At 38.5% G+C, this 17,547-nt stretch overlaps 1 protein-coding gene across 2 annotated transcripts in view; it reads left to right on the top strand.

Annotated features, from left to right (window-relative positions):
• The window catches only part of PLCL2 (phospholipase C like 2), a 204,781-nt gene that overhangs the window by 131,714 nt on the left and 55,520 nt on the right, over nucleotides 1-17,547 (top strand). For both annotated transcript variants that reach the window (XM_063452311.1, XM_063452312.1), the window contains exons 3-4: nucleotides 1,224-3,707; nucleotides 14,151-14,354. In XM_063452311.1, the coding sequence (XP_063308381.1) occupies nucleotides 1,224-3,707; nucleotides 14,151-14,354 (2,688 nt within the window). The remainder of the gene's footprint in view (nucleotides 1-1,223; nucleotides 3,708-14,150; nucleotides 14,355-17,547) is intronic.

Here is a 17,547-nt window from a genome sequence, read left to right as displayed (position 1 = left end):
AAGGGGGATAGGGATACTGCACCTAGACCACTTCAATGAGATGAAGTGGTGTGAGTGCCTGTAGTGTCACTTTTAAATTGATTTTAAATTGTAAGTTAGTTTTCTACTTTGAAATTGTTATTTATATTCCCTATATTCTTTGTGTTTTAGAGTGCCAACCCCCTTTTTGTTCTTTAATTCTTTATTTAGCAGCCAAACTGAATAAGCTGATGGTACAATACATCTCAGTATGAACTTGACAGTAGATTTTACATTCTGAAACAATGTAGTGTATACAGCACTGAAATAAAAAAGTTAAAGGTAAAGTGAAGTAAAAAAAAGGGGGAGGGGCATACAAGGCAATTTTGGAAAGTATTACAGAACCTTAGACACCATATGACAAGAGATTCTGTGAACCCTTCACATCTTTGAGTCAAAAGTAGGGTAGTATGTACCATGGTGGTTAGTTTATCAGTCAGTTGATTATTACAAGTCTTTAAATTATCCGTGACATATTGTGTAGCATAGCTTTAAGCTAAATGGGTGCTAATGCTAAAGTGATTTTGTTAAAGAATTTTAGTATGAATTATAAATCCATCATTGGCTGGGAAGTCAGAAATCCCGGGGATCAAAGTCAAATGGCATACGAACTGAGAAACGAGGCTCTATATCATTAGATGCTTTAATTCTATCTCACAATGACATTGTCTTTGAACCCTCTTGCTTACTTTTACAGTTCAGTCCTGCAGAAGCGCCTCTAGCAGCTGTCAGGAAGACAGCCACTAGAGGTTGGATTAACCCTGCAATGTAACTGCTATGTTTACATCTGAAGGGTTAAAACCTGGGGGACATGGCACCCAGACCACTTCATTGAGCTGAAGTGGTCTGGGTGACTATAGTGTCCCTTTAAGCTAAAATAATGGATTGTAAAAGTTTTCCTCTAGCATGGCTAGCTTTGCGGATCCCTAGCTATTTCACCACATTCCCAATAAAGTAAAGGTTGTATAAAAAGGATATTGAAAAAGTACTGCTGGACCCTCAAGTGTCCTGTACATTGTGTTAATTTATAGATGCTAATTAATGTTCCTTTACTTGGTACTTTTTCTGTTTCAGCCTTTGAAAATCTGATATATTATGAAAAGATTATATGAGGACCATCATGTAATGGCCTAATAATTCTTGTACTGATATCAACAATTGAAAATGGTGTTCCTAACTAAGTGTTTCTCTTCTTTGCTTTTCAGGATGGAACAAAACAAAAACGAGAACGAAAGAAAACCGTATCGTTCAGCAGTATGCCAACAGAGAAAAAGATCAGCAGTGCAAGCGACTGTATTAATGCTATGGTGGAAGGTTCCGAATTAAAAAAAGTACGGTCAATCTCTAGAATTTATCACCGATATTTTCTCTTGGATGCAGACATGCAATCACTGAGGTGGGAGCCCTCTAAGAAAGACTCAGAAAAAGCAAAAATTGATATTAAGTCTGTAAAGGAAGTGAGAAATGGGAAAAATACTGATATTTTCCGTAGCAATGGAATTTATGACCAGATATCCGAAGACTGTGCTTTTTCTATCATATACAGTGATAATTATGAATCACTGGACCTTGTTGCAAATTCAGCCGATGTCGCCAATATATGGGTAACTGGATTACGCTATTTAATTTCATATGGGAAGCACACACTGGATATGATTGAAAGCTTTCATGATAATATGCGGACATCTTGGCTTTCTGATATCTTCAGGGAAGTTGTCGAGGCAAATGCTGAGGAAATACCTCTTTGCAAGGCAGTACAGTCTATAAAAAACGTAAACCCAGGTCTTAAAAACCTCAAAATTGAACTAAAATTCAAAGAATTACAGAAGGCAAAGGATAAGGTCAACACTGATGTGTCAAAAGATGAGTTCATTGAAGTTTTTCATGAGCTGTGCACCAGGCCTGAAATTTACTTCTTGTTAGTTCAATTTTCAAGCAATAAAGAATATTTGGATACTAAGGACCTTATGATGTTTTTGGAAGCAGAACAGGGTGTTGCCCATGTGACCGAGGAAATTAGCCTTGATATCATCAAAAAATATGAACCTTCTATAGGTAAGGAGAAAGGGTGTCTTTCCCTTGATGGCTTCACTAATTACCTTATGTCTGCAGATTGCTGCATTTTTGATCCAGAGCACAAAAAAGTCTGCCAGGATATGACACAGTCGCTATCTCACTACTACATAAATTCATCACATAATACATATTTAATAGAAGACCAGTTTAGGGGACCTTCAGATATTACGGGCTACATTCGAGCTCTGAAAATGGGTTGCAGAAGTGTTGAACTCGATGTGTGGGATGGCCCAGACAACGAGCCTGTTATTTATACAGGTCATACTATGACCTCACAGATAGTCTTCCGTAGTGTCATTGATATTGTTAACAAATATGCTTTCCATGCATCGGAATACCCATTGATTTTATGTTTGGAAAACCATTGCTCCATTAAGCAACAGAAAGTTATGGTTCAGCATATGAAAAAAATTCTAGGTGATAAATTATACATAAGCTCTCCTAATGCAGAAGAATCTTATCTTCCATCTCCGGATTCTTTGAAAGGAAAGCTACTTGTAAAGACTAAAAAACTTTCCCCGGATTGTTCTGGAGTAGAAGGAGATGTTACAGACGAAGATGAAGGTTTAGAGATGTCACAAAGAGTTGGGAAAGAAGGCGAAGAACAGCAAAGTGTTGTCACTGTGAAGAGGATTCCGCTTTCCAAAGAACTTTCAGACTTGGTAAGCATTTGTAAATCTGTTCAGTTTACTGACTTTCAGTCGTCATTTCAGAATCAGAAACACTGGGAAATATGCTCCTTTAATGAAGTGGTTGCTAGCAAATATGCAAATGAAAATGCTGGTGACTTTGTTAATTATAATAAAAGATTCCTGTCCAGGATATTTCCCAGCCCTATGAGAATAGATTCTAGCAACATGAATCCTCAGGATTTTTGGAAGTGTGGTTGCCAAATAGTAGCTATGAATTTTCAGACTCCTGGGCTAATGATGGATCTTAATATTGGCTGGTTCCGTCAGAATGGAAACTGCGGATATGTTCTGAGGCCTGCAATCATGCGTGAAGAAGTGTCTTTTTTTAGTGCAAACACAAAAGATTCTGTGCCTGGAGTTTCCCCACAGCTTCTTCACATCAAAATTATCAGTGGCCAAAATTTTCCTAAACCCAAGGGATCAGGGTCTAAAGGAGATGTTGTGGATCCTTATGTATACGTTGAGATTCATGGTATACCCGCAGATTGTGCTGAACAAAGAACAAAAACGGTACAACAAAATGGTGACAATCCAATATTTGATGAAAGCTTTGAATTTCAAGTGAACCTTCCTGAACTTACTATGGTGCGATTTGTGGTGCTTGATGATGATTATATTGGAGATGAATTTATTGGACAGTACACTATTCCTTTTGAATGTCTACAGCCTGGTTACAGACATATCCCTCTGCAATCTTTAACGGGAGATATTTTAACTCATGCATCTCTATTTGTCCATGTGGCTATTACAAATCGAAGGGGTGGTGGTAAGCCTCATAAACGAGGCCTTTCTGTGAGAAAAGCAAAGAAGTCAAGGGACTATGCTTCAATGAGAACATTATGGATAAAGTCCATCGATGACGTTTTCAAAACCGCAATTCAACCAATACGGGAAGCCACAGATCTAAGAGAAAATATGCAGGTACGACCTCTTTATGAAAACCATTAAATGTTATAAGCACATCTTAGATTTAATGCGATTTTACCTGTGGACTATAGCTATATATAAACATTCAGTTTAGAAGAAAAAAAAATGATCTATTAAAATAATACATATACGATATATACGGCACTATATAAATACCAATAATAATAATAAACCTATTCAGTTTGGAAAGATTTGTTGAAATTGTGCCACATCTCATGCTTCAAGTGACCATGTATATTATTGAACCATGAACAACATTATTTTATGTTGGATTGCATTGGTCGTCTTCTGATTACAGAATTAATGAATGATTGTATTTCAGTTTCTCTTTGTTAATGGTTAGACTGCTTACTGTAATCCTTTGAGGGTGTTCTGGGTGATAGCACATTAGTTTAAAGGATCATTATAGGGTCAGGAACACAAGCATGTATTCCTGACCCTATTCCTGACCCTATAGTGTTAAAACCACCATCTAGCCCCCTGGGTCGCTCATGCCTCCATAAATATAGCAAAATCTTACTTGTATTCAAGCCTGAAGCTGTACCTCTGCATGCCGTTTGCCTCAGAAAAACAAGCTGTCTGCTGACATCATCAGAAGTGGTGGCCTGATCCAATCACAATGCTTCTCCATAGGATTAGCTGAGACTGACAAGGAGGCAGATCAGGGGCACAGCCAGCACAATTCAAACACAGCCCTGAATCAATCAATCTCTATGAGGAAAGTTCAGTGTCTGCATGCAGAGGGAGGAGACACTGAATGTTTTGATACATTTTAGGCAACAATGACACAGGAAGGATCTCTAACAGCCATCTAAGGAGTGGCCAGTGAAGTTATCACTAGGCTGTAATGTGAGCACTGCATTTTCTCTGAAAAAACAGTGTTTACAGCAAAAGGCCTGAAGGTAATGATTATACTCACCAGAACAAATTCAATAAGCTGTAGTTGTTCTGTTGACTATAGTGTCCTTTTAAGACAAATGTTATTTTTTTTGTTTTGTTTTTTATATGTATGGTTTTCTGCAGGGAAATGTTAGGTTTTTAACAGTTTGATTACATTACTTAAAGCGTCTGTCACAGCCGCCTACCTACCATCCTGCAAAATTAGTATTTTTTAGAAAGATAAAATCTTTATGAAATACTCACATGACTGTTAAAATGTGTTGAAATTCCACCGTAGTCAAAAGATATCAGAAGGCAAAGTATAGACTACTTTGACTTGAGAATTTTTCCTGTACCTGACATAACTAACATCAGTGGTTGTACTCACATGGGCTCCTGTTAGATGCAGCATCCACCGGATGGTCATGAGGGACAGTTTCAGGTAAATTAAACTTATTTTCCCCTGTACCCTAACCAACGCACTGCAGGCGGCAAAGTTACCATTGGGGGTCTTTGCAATATTTGCAAAGACCCCAGGAGGTGACAGAGCCCCATTAAGGTATCAACGGAAGTTTCAGTTATCTTTTTACGTAGACGTGAATGGAAAGTATTGGAAAAGTCTGGAACTTCCTGTTCCTATGTGAGATTCTGCTGCAACCAATTGGTAAGGCAGGGATTTTATACCAGTTACAAACATATTGTTCAAGATCTATAGGATATTAAGCCCTTTCTATGTTAAATTTCCATTCAAACTAGAGATTTTAGTTAAAGTCTGGAGGAACTTAGTTGCAAATGAAATAGACAAAAGTCACTCTTGAATTCATCATGGACTTAAAATGAATACTTTGAATGTGAATATTTAGTAAATTAGCAAAATGGACAGATGGATTTCTAATTCATCCCCCCCTCAGAGTCCTTCTCCCTTGGCACTGAAGGGGTTAAAACCCCTTCAGTTACTTACTTTAATCCAGCGCCGGGGACCACTCCTCCCCCGCCGACGTCAGCTCCCAAGTGGAGCAGAATGCGCATGCGCAACCGCGCGCTCATTCAAACAGTCCATAGGAAAGCATTTCTGAATGCTTTCCTATGGACGTTCTGCACGCTGGATGCGAATTTAACATCCAGCGTCGCAGAAGCGCCTCTAGCAGCTGTCAGGAAGACAGCCACTATAGGTTGGATTAACCCTGCAATGTAGTTTCTCTGAAACTGCTATGTTCACATCTGAAGGGTTAAAACCTGGCACCTGGACCACTTCGTCGAGCTGAAGTGGTCTGGGTGACTATAGTGTCCCTTTAAGCTAAAATAATGGATTGTAAAAGTTTTCCTCTAGCATGGCTAGCTTTGCGGATCCCTAGCTATTTCACCACATTCCCAATAAAGTAAAGGTTGTATAAAAAGGATATCGGAAAAGTACTGCTGGACCCTCAAGTGTCCTGTTCAAGTGTTTCCTCTTGCTTTCGGTTTATTTATTATTTTATTTTATTATTTTATTTATTTTATTAGTCCTCAAAGTGTGGGCATAAACTATCATGTTTAGAATATAGAACATAATGTCAGAACCAGGATTAGCTAAAAACCTTCAATTAGGGCCTAACATGGGGTATGCTCACTGTAAAAGCTGCAACTCCTGAAACAAGCCTTTATATAACTTATATTTTTAAATTCTACTCAAACTAATATTCCTTCTCTTTCTTTGGTTTTGCAGTATTTTATTAGAGATTAGGTTTGAATATGTTTATCACTTTATATTGTGCTAATTTTGCTTGTTTTAGAGTTTAAATAACAGTTGAATAAAATGAAGTACCATTGCTCGGTTTTCCATTTTGAGGACAGTGTATTTATTAAGCTAAACGTGTACAAATGTGAGTGTAAAATGTTTATCACTTGCACCCTGACTACATGTACTAGAGATATTGCAAGTCACTGAGGAGTTTTGTAAAGATATCGATGTTTACTGAAATCTGCAGTGACTTGCAGTACCCCAGTTAAAGGGACACACACTGCTATTTATTATCCTATTTTACACTAAGCACATTATACATTGTTGTAAATTGTTTTTAGAAACTCTGAATGAAAGGCATTGGTGTTATTAGAATACTACTTAACCTTTCAAGCTTAATATGTTGTACTTAAAGCAAAAACATTGCACATACTGACTTCTGCCACCATAACCACTTCAAATCGCTGAAGTGGCCATGGTGGTCGGAGTAACCCTTTAACACTAAGGACAGCTTAACATGTTCTGAAATGCTTTCGATTTTTAGAATGGATATACACACTAAATCTTTGTCTAAAGAAATTCAACCCTTATCTGAATACTGCAATATGCATTAGGTTATCAGCCTGTTATCTTAGTGATACATTGAGGAAGTGAGACATGTTGCTAATAGAAAAGTAAGATAGCATTGTAAAAGTGGAGCAACCACCATGTAATAAAATAATGAAATAGTATCAATTACATTTTGGTTTATAAACCAGTTTGTGACAGAGGTCTGAACAAAATCATTTAAAATACATTTTACTGCTAATTGTGTCCCAGTTGTATAAAAAGGATTGTACGTTTTGCTTGTAGAAAAGGCTGATTTCAACCAAAACATAAAACTCCCAAGGCATTAAAAACACTATCTGATGGCTTGAGCAAAATGGTGGCTTTTAAAACTGTATTCTCTTACTTTCATGTCCCCATTTTGTGCTCTTCTGTTAATTGTCTTTGAGCCTCCAATTGACTGAGTGTAATAACTGTAGCTGTACTCACTGCCTCGTGACTAAACCGGAATGTGCTATGTCAGAAAAGAAAATGGAGATTTGAGGAAAGGATTGGCGTTTGAATTAAACAGAGCAACAAAGAAGGTGTAGATCTGGGCTAAAAGCTCTGCTTAATCTACATTAATTAAAAATAATAACTTATTGAAAGTGGATATGTAGTTTTTTTTTTAGTTATTCTCCAAATCTTTATATTATGAATGAGACCAGCATTGTATATTTACAAATGGGAAATTAATTTTAAAAACTGCATATCAGGAATGTTGTATTTGTCACAAGACTCGTCACAAGCTGGGATTTGACAAAAGTTATATTTTTATGAAATACTAAAAACCTGCTTTAAACGGACACCTTAGTCACCAAAACAACTCCCGCTTATTGTAGTTGTTCTGATGAGTATAGTCAGTCCCTGCAGACATTTTAATGTATACACTGCCTTTTCAGAGATAAGGCAGTGTATACAATACTCCCTAGTAACACCTCCTCTGGCAGTAACTCAGACGACCAGTAGAGGTGCTTCCTGGGGCACTGTTGCACATTGTGCATCACTGACGTTCAGCGTCTTCACGCTTTGCGTGGAGATGCTGAAAGCTCCCCATAGAAATGCATTGATTCAATGCATCTCTATGAGGAGATGCTGATTGGCGCAGTGCTGCATTTTGCCACGCATGCAATATAGCCTCCAGCTGGCTGAGATCATCAAGATTGACGAGACAGGTGCGGCACTGAAATAAAGATAAGTAAACTCACCTTTTAAAGGCAGGAGAGTGGGGCCAGAGGCATAAATAGTGTTATTACAACTATAGTGTCAGGAATACACATTCCTTTAAGGAAAGACTATGAGAAACTGGCAATTTAAAAAGCTAAGAGAAAACTCATTACAGTTTAACTCAGGCTTCCTCAAACTCCGGCCCTCCAGATGTTGCTGAACTACAACTCCCATGATCCTATGAATGAAATGGGCTGAGAATAATGGGAGTTGTAGTTCAGCAACATCTGGAGGGCCGTCGTTTGGGGAAGCCTGGTTTAACTGATCACACTTTTCAATAGTTTTCCTGAATTAAGATTAATGAAAATTCTATTTTGACGACCTCTAATCATTTTCCCATCAGTCTGGAGGAGTGCAGATTGAAGCAAGTGATTGTCAGTGACCTTGCAATGAAACACCCCTGTTTAGCATAGAGTGATGTATATTTTAGAAACCGGAATGCTATTGTATCCTCTTTATGATTATTTTTGTGTGTTTGATGTTTACTTCTCTTGGTAAAAAATAAATAAATACATATTTATTGTGGCTTTTTAAAGTTTATGTAGAAGTCAGTTTGGAGCACTATGATGGGTTTAGTGAATATGTATATGTGATCCTTCATTTGCCGTGTTTCTCCACTATCAGTATTTGAATGTTAATACTTGGGTGTAAGAATCACTTTAATCTATTTACTATTTACAAAAACAAGTTACTTCCAGAATCCGATTACCGTATATACTCTAGTATAAGCCGACCCGAATATAAGCAGAGGCCCCTAATTTTACCCCAAAAAACTGGGAAAACTTATTGACTCGAGTATAAGACTAGGGTGGGAAATGCAGCAGCTACTGGTACATTTCTAAATAAAATTCGATCCTAAAAAAATTATATTAATTGAATATTTATTTACAGTGTGTGTGTATATAATGAGTGCAGTGTGTGTGTGTATGAGTACAGTGTGTGTATATGAGTGCAGTGTAAGTGTGTGTGATACAGTGTGTGTTTGTGTATGTGTTGCAGAGCCTTGGTGCGGGGTGGGCATTTTTATTATTATTTTTTTTAATTATTATTTAAAAAAAATATATTATTATTTTATTATTATAATTTTTTTTTGTCCCCCCTCCCTGCTTGATACATGGCAGGGAGGGGGGCTCTCACTCCCTGGTGGTCCAGTGGCATGGGCTGTGTAGGAGGGGGGCTGGCAGAGAGCATTTACTTACCTCTCTTGCAGCTCCTGTCAGCTCCCTTCTCCTCCGCGCCGGTCCGGTCAGCTCCCTCTGCAAGTCCCAGTGTAAGTCTCGCGAGAGCCGCACTATGACCCCGCGGCTCTCGCGAGACTTACACTGGGAGCTGACAGAGGTGCTGAACGGACCGGCGCGGAGGAGAAGGGAGCTGACCGGAGCTGCAGGAGAGGTAAGCGCTCGCTGCCAGCCCCCAGCCTGTATTATGGCAATGTAAATTGCCATAATACAGACATTGACTCGAGTATAAGCCGAGTTGGGGTTTTTCAGCACAAAAAATGTGCTGAAAAACTCTGCTAATACTTGAGTATATACGGTATATATTTGTGTGTTTTCTGGAAAGTAATGTGTAAATATATTTCATCAGTACACAGATAACACATTATTTATTGATAAAATCAGCTTTATTAACAGATTCATTATTAAAAAAAAATAGTCTATTTTAGAATTTAGTTTAATTTAGTTAAATAAAACAGTGAGATACAGTTATACAAACGCCTTACAATAGGTGTTGATGTGCATACCTCTTCTGTCAGGAGATACTTAATTGGAAGTGACGGGGTTAATGCATTGACTTTTGAGAATGACATTCTACAAAGAGCACGCTGATCTGATTGGGAAGATTCCTTTAGTCTTAATTTCAGCCATGCTCCTAAAATAAAGTAATTATCTGGAAATCACTGTCTAGGAACGATAATTATAAACAGGCCGTTGGGTGCATATGACTTCTAAATCTGCATGCAGTGGTAGTGCCTCCTTATCTAGAAGTGTGTGTTCTCCACTATAAACACATTAGCTCATAATTTGATAATGAATATGTTACTCCTCGTAATTATGACAATTGTATGCTAATTAAGTTTTATACACTCAATTTTATGAACAGTTTATACCCTTTTCTTGTATTGGCTTGTAGCTTTGAGATGACCCCACAGTATTCTGTTACTTCAGTGTAGAACATTTAAAAACCCTGGCATCCATCATTTGCCTTTATGTTCTGCTTGATGTAAATATTGAACTAGCCTTCCCCTGTTTTAAAGGGACACTCCAGACCATAGAGCTCTTTAGCGGTGTCTTCTTTTGTTCATTTTGGAAAAAGTTCAGATTTCAATCAGACAACTAGTCCTGTTACTTCCTGGCTTGGTTAGCTCAGTGGAGCTAAACTTAGTGGGAATTCTAGTGCCTAGAGCACCTGCCCTGCAAAGACTTCTCACTGAGCTGTATTGGGAAGTCTGTGATTGGACAGTCATAGAAAGTCTGGGCGGAGTTAAAAGGGGAGGTCTTGCAAAGGCTGCAGACAAGAGAAATGCATGTTGTCAAGTTAGTTTTTTTTTTTTTTTTTTTTAAGCCATATTCCCAACGATAAAAATTCATTATTAAATGCATGCATGTATTGATTGGGGGTATATCCACAAAACACAGATTTATTTATTTTTGTATTTGTGCAGTAGAGTGTCTCTTTAAAGGAAGCATAGTTTTGGCTACTTTTGTTGTTTTCAGGGTGCACTACAAATCCTATGTTGTAGGTTCTGTGTAATTGTTCTTTTCTCTGTAAGATTGTCAGATTGTGTACTAAGGTTTTCCTGTTTTGTTTTCGCACAATTCAATATACTGATATTGCTAAATTCTCTCTGTCACTAGACAGCCATGTGAAATATGACACCTTGCCAGTTAATCTACAAAGGTGAGACATGCATATAGTTTGCTGCCAAGGCTTGGAACACAGACTTAAAAATTGCCTACGGATAATTTTGAAATATTAATTTACTGTGCTTTCTTTATATTGAATGAGCCATTTTGTTATTTATAGAGCAGCAACATGTCCCACAGTGCTCTACAATGGATATACAATCAAAATTGAATTGTGGTGAACAGAAACTAGAGGTGGGAAGAAGCAGGAGCCGGCTCATGGAAACTAGGAATTTAGAATAATAATAAAAAAAATTATAAAAAAAATAAAAAAAAATTATATATATATATATATATATATATATATATATATATATATATATATATATATATATATATATATATAAATAAAAATAGAAAAATTCCTGCACTCCAACCCAGAAAAAAACCTTTTGGTACCTGGTGCTCTGGTAGCTGTAATCATATATCCAAGAAAATACCGGCACTCAAGGAGTTTTGCAATCTTTCGATATTCTTTATTTCACATAGGACATCAACGTTTCAGCTCCTCATGGAGCTTTCATCAGGACACCAAATCAATTAAATTAAAAGGCTTATATAGGAAAACGCTTAATTACAGTACTTACGAATCCAGGTGATCCTCATTCGTTCCCGCCGCCGAGCGTGCTCCGATCGCTTCCACGGAAGTATATTCACTTCCGGGTACCTGCCCATGTGGCTAAGCCAGAGGGATTGGATTGGCCATGCGCACCCCGTTTCTAGGCAACTGGAGAACTCACACGTCTCCTTAGTTGTTTCCATACTTACGGGTACCGCTAAAGGACAAATCTCATTAACCCTCCATTCCGTCTTGTCTGTTTGGGCATTACCATGGCAACCGGAACACGGCCGGTCAGACGAAAAGGAGGAGGACCTGAAAAGAAATCGTAGAGAGAGAAGAGAAAAGCGAGACAAAGCATAGTTCATTATTCACAAAAGTATATTATCAAATTTTGAAATATTATTATATATTAGAGATATCTTTGCCAGAAGCTCAAGGAAGCAAGGTGAAGGGTCAGAGTAGGACCCGTCTAGGGGGGTCTGCCTTAACGTTGGCAGGCTGGCATTCCCTCCAGTGGCCATTGGAGTAACTAAATGACCTCCATTTGTCTAAATATACATAGGGATTAAGGAGAGTGCAGGTAACTTTTTCTTTTCTTTGGTTTTTACTATATATTGGGGCTGATGTGTATTGTAGTCCTTGCTGCCGGCCCAGTAGTAATGGGAGTGAGCGCAGGACTTCTCTTTTTGTATTTGTATTTACTTTATTTGACCCTGTAACTTTCCAAAACACCATAAAACATGGACATGGGGGAGAGGGGAGGGGGAGTACTGTTACATTTGTTTTCAGCGAAGTCTCACATGTATGAGTGTTTTAGATCATTAAAACATAATGCTGATGATATCATCAGTGAAATTGCAGTTTTGTGAAAAATGAAAAAAAAAAAAAATTAATATGAATGCTAACTTTAGCCAGGGTTTGTGGCTACTAAAACAAGACTGGGCATATACCCAATTTTGAATACCCTGGGTTGTATTTTTTTTGCAAATTGTATGCCCTGATGGGGGTAATTTTCATTCTAGGCTGCCATAGGTCTCAAAAGGAACATATGCCCCCCAAGCCAATCTGGCAAATTTCAATGTGTAAGAACTGGAAAGGGAACAACCCCTATATTTGACCCTGTAACTTATGAAAACCCAATAAAATTGAACATAAATATGTGTATTTTATTGCACTAAAAGCCAACGGTATGACATTCACAGTTAAAATGCCATGCAGAACTAAGTAAATACCAAAGTCTCTTAATTTCTCATGCTTTTTTAGATTATATTCATATGAAATAGTTTGAAATATAATTATTTTAATGTGAAATGAAAGTCCAGTTTCACCAGAACAAAATTATGTATAATAAGTGCGGGTGCATTTACTATGAAAGAGGTAAATTATGGTTGAACATATTGCGAAAATTCCAGGTTTTGTTTTGCTTAGAACTTGTACAATTGCTTCCGTCTTTAAGGGGTTAAACACAGTTGTTTTTAAACCAAAGAGTGGATTATGATCCAAGAGGATCAGTGACCAGAAACCAACCATGGACTGCATTTTTGACCTTGTAGGTCTGATCTGCTTGGCTGTTAAAAACAGCGTCCATTGCTAAGGGTATGTGCAGTATGAAGTTTGAATCACAACGCCGGTCTGCGCTTATTTACATGTCAAACTGGGAACTCTGGGATAGTTGTGAAAACATGATTTCTAGATATTATGTGCTCAAGGAGGACTTCTTAAAGTCCAACCTGAGATATGCGGGTGATGCAAAAAAAGTAATTTCTATCTATCTATCTATTATTTGTATATATACACACACACACACACACACACACACGCACATACATACATTGTATTTTTTGGAATCTAGGAGGCAGTTTTTAACCCCAAATTTTGTGTCCTGTATACCAAATGTGTCCTTTAAACTTATGTTTTAATGTATGTATGTGTATATATATAAATCAAGTATCACTATATATATAGCCGCAATATGGCCCAGTGAAGGTGTTCAAAGACATTGCAGGCTTCCATAGCAGGAGGTGGAGAGACTCTGTCTGTCTGAAGCGCCGGCATTTCAGAGCATTGCCGCGGGTTAACGGCAGTACTCTGATAATGTACAATGCTGGGCCTTGCGAGTAGAATGTGCCACCCAGAGGTGCTGCCTCTATAGGACCACTGGACCACCATGGAATGTGGTTTCCCCGCTCCCTAGCCAGAGGTAAGAAGCAGGGAGTAATTACAAAAAATCAAATAAAACTGATCCTCTGCACTGCCCCCCACAGAACTCAGGCCTTATCCAAACTCCAAAAATTCAAATATACACATATACATCTCCATCCACACTATATCCAGAGGGTTAGAGAGATTGTCTGGTTTGCATTGTATCTTCAACTAAACATATAAACAGGAATAGCAAGATGTGTGAATTAGAAATGAGGCTCATAAAAAAAAAAAAAATATATATATATATATATATATATATATATATAATATTATTATTGTTCCGATTATTTACTTTAATCATTGTCTACTGTGCCATTACAAAATAAGTGTTATTTTTCCTCTCTCTTTCACAGAATGCAGTAGTTTCATTTAAAGAGCTCTGCGGACTCTCGCCTGTAGCTAATCTCATGCAATGTATTATGGCGCTATCAACTCGTCTGGCTGGGCCTGAAAACACTCCAGTTGTGGTTATGAACCTCAATGATCAATATCCGACGATGGAGCTGCAGGGATCAGTCCCAGAAGTTATGAAAAGGATTTTAACCGCTTATGACTTGGTGAGTAATACTGTAATTGCACACATCTTCAGATTTTAGTAATTGCCACCAAATATTATTGTTTTAACAATCTCCGTTGTTGGACATTTTAAGGATTTAGTGGTTACAAAATTGCTACCTTCAATAAGGTTACTTAATATTCTCATTGAGACGGGAGACTAATGGGAAAAAAAATAATGAAATGATTTTATGTTTGTGTTTTGGAGGTCTTTTAATAAATGCTAATGAATTACGAGAATGGAAAATATTCAGAACTGACATGTAATATAATTGAATACAATGTAATCACATGAGCTTTATCTTATGAATACATTTATTTTTTGGAATTAATATGGAATCAAGATTTATTAATTTCCATTGCTGTTCTTTTTTTTTTTTTCTCTTGATTCACAATCTATTCCGAAAGTGAGACAAGACAGTAAGAACGACAAGGTGACAAGCAATTGATGTTGAAAAAGAAACAAGGGGGAAAGCAGCACTATTTTTACCCCTTAAGGACACATGATATGTGTGACATGTCATGATTAACTTTTATTCCAGAAGTTTGGTCCTTAAGGGGTTAATGCCATGCTGTAATATAAATTGTCAATAATATTTCCCCCTTCAATACTTTTACTTGGCACATTTCCATATTTAAAGAAACACTTCAAAAGGGCTGTAGTGGTTATGGTACTTGGAGGGTTCTTTTAACTAAATGGTAACTGTTAATTGGGTTGCTTTTTTTTCTCTGAAAATAATTATTTCAGCTGTACTGGCACACACTAGCATTCAATGCAAATTACCCCCATGATTAGGGATGCCACTTTTTTTTTTTTTTTTTTTTTTTTTAATACCGGCCATGCTAATTTGCATAAATGATTATATATATTATATGACCCTAACACACAAACCTACGTTAAAGGATCACTATAGTGTCAGGAAAACAAAGCAGTGTTCCTGACACTATAGTGCCCTGAGGGTGCCCCCACCCTCAGGGTCCCCCTCCCGTGGCTCTGAAGGGGTTAAAACCCCTTCAGTTACATACTTTAATCCAGCACTGGGCTCCCTCGGCGCTGGTAACCTCTCCTCCCCGTCTGACGTCAGTGGAGCCGAATGTGCATGCGCGGCAAGTGCCACGCGCGCATTCATAGTGTCCATAGGAAAGCATTTCTCAATGCTTTCCTATGGACGCTCTGCGCGATGGATGCGAAGTTCGCATCCAGCGTCGCAGATGCCCCTCTAGTGGCTGTCCAGAAGACAACCACTAGAGGCTGGCTTAACCCCAAATGTAAACCTAGCAGTTTCTCTGAAACTGCTATGTTTGCATCTGAAGGGTTAAAACCTGAGGGACCTGGCACCCAGACCACTTAATTGAGCTGATCTGGGTGACTATACTGTCCCTTTAAAGATAAAGTATGAATGCGTACAGGTCCTTAGAGTGGACGCGCTAGCACTTAGAATTTAGGTTAGAATGTCTGCAAGAAGAGACAGAATAAACATACAGAGGCTGAGGTGAAGGATAACAGAGGTACACGGAAACTATAGTCACGATCGGGATGACAGAGAATAAGAAAAGTCAAACAAGTTACAGTTGAAAAAAAAACTAGGTAATAATAGACAAAAACGCACTCTCGGGTAAACCTGTGAGGTGGATGGATTATCTCGGCAAAGGAGAAGTGCTCACTAACACAAATTTAGACAGATTTGGGAACAATATTTGCAGAAATAGGCCTTTTGTGTACATAGAAAATGTCTTAGATCTTTGAGTTCAGCTCATGAAAAATGGGGGCAAAAACAAGTGTTGCATTTAGAATTTTGTTCAGGGTATATGTGTGTATTATTATTATTATTATTATTATTATTATTGCCATTTATATAGCGCCAACAGATTCTGTAGCACTTTACAATATTTTGAGAGGGGGGGGATGTAACAATAAATTGGACAATTACAAGAAAACTTACAGGTACAATAGGTTGAAGAGGACCCTGCTCAAACGAGCTTACAGACTATAGGAGGTAGGGTATTAGAAACATTAGGACAGGAAATATCAAGTAGGAGTGAAGCAGAACTGGAGGAGAGAGCAATGCACTGTCCCATAGGAGAGAGCAAGAGACAGGTATGTAAGGCAGAGATTACTCTGGGAGGCCATAAGCTTTCCTGAAGAGATGGGTTTTAAGGCCCTTCTTAAATGATTGAAGACTAGGGGAGAGTCTGATGGCAGTAGGCAAGCTATTCCATAGGAGGTGGTTACGGGCAGAGCGGAGGGTACGAGAAGGGGCATACCTATGGATCAGTGAAGAGATATAGGAGGGGCTGGAATTGTTCAGTGCTTTAAATGTATTATATGGGTTAGCACTTTGAATTGACTCCTGTAGGATACAGGAAGCCAATGTAAGGACTGGCAGAGGGGCGAGGTGTGAGAGGACAAACTAGAGAGGAAAATCAGTCTAGCTGAAGCATTCATTACAGACTGTAGCAGGGCAATACGGCTTTTGGGGAGACCAATCAGGAGAGGGTTACAGTAGTCCATGCGGGAAATTACTAGAGCATGGACAAGCTCCTTGGTAGCATCTTGTGTAAGAAAGGAGCGGATGCGGGAACCTACAGGACTTGGCAACAAACTGGATGTGAGACTCAAAGGTGAGACCAGAGTCAAGTATGACGCCAAGACGGTGCGCTTGCAGGGATGGACTTATGTGGATATCACTGACTTGAAGGGAGAGCGAGAGAGGAGGATCAGTATTAGGAGGAGGAAAGACAAGGAGTTCAGTTTTAGAGAGGTTAAGTTTGAGAAAGCGTGACGACATCCAGTCAGAGATGGAAGAAAGGCAAGCAGTGACACGTTGCAGGACAGCAGGGGAGAGGTCTGGGGAGGAGAGGTACATCTGAGTGTCATCAGCGTACAGGTGTTAGTGGAATCCAAAAGAGGCAATAAGTTTTACAAGAGAGGCAGTATAAAGAGAAAATAGAAGGGGACCAAGGACAGAGCCTTGGGGAACTCCAACCGAGACGTATCCTTGGAAAAGGAGACACTGAATGAGCGTTGGGAGAGATAGGAGGAAAACCAAGAGAGGACAGAGTCACAGAGACAGAGCGATTCAAGAGTTTGAAGGAGGAGAGCATGATCAACGGTGTCAAAGGCAGCAGAGAGGTCAAGGAGAATTAATATGGAGTAGTGACCTTTGGATTTAGCAGAGATTAGGTCATTCGTCA

The sequence above is a fragment of the Pelobates fuscus genome, chromosome 4, assembly GCF_036172605.1.
Source record: "Pelobates fuscus isolate aPelFus1 chromosome 4, aPelFus1.pri, whole genome shotgun sequence".
NCBI lineage: Eukaryota > Metazoa > Chordata > Amphibia > Anura > Pelobatidae > Pelobates > Pelobates fuscus.
The sequence above is the reverse complement of the archived record's forward strand: the minus strand, read 5'-3'. Positions and strand labels throughout refer to the sequence as shown.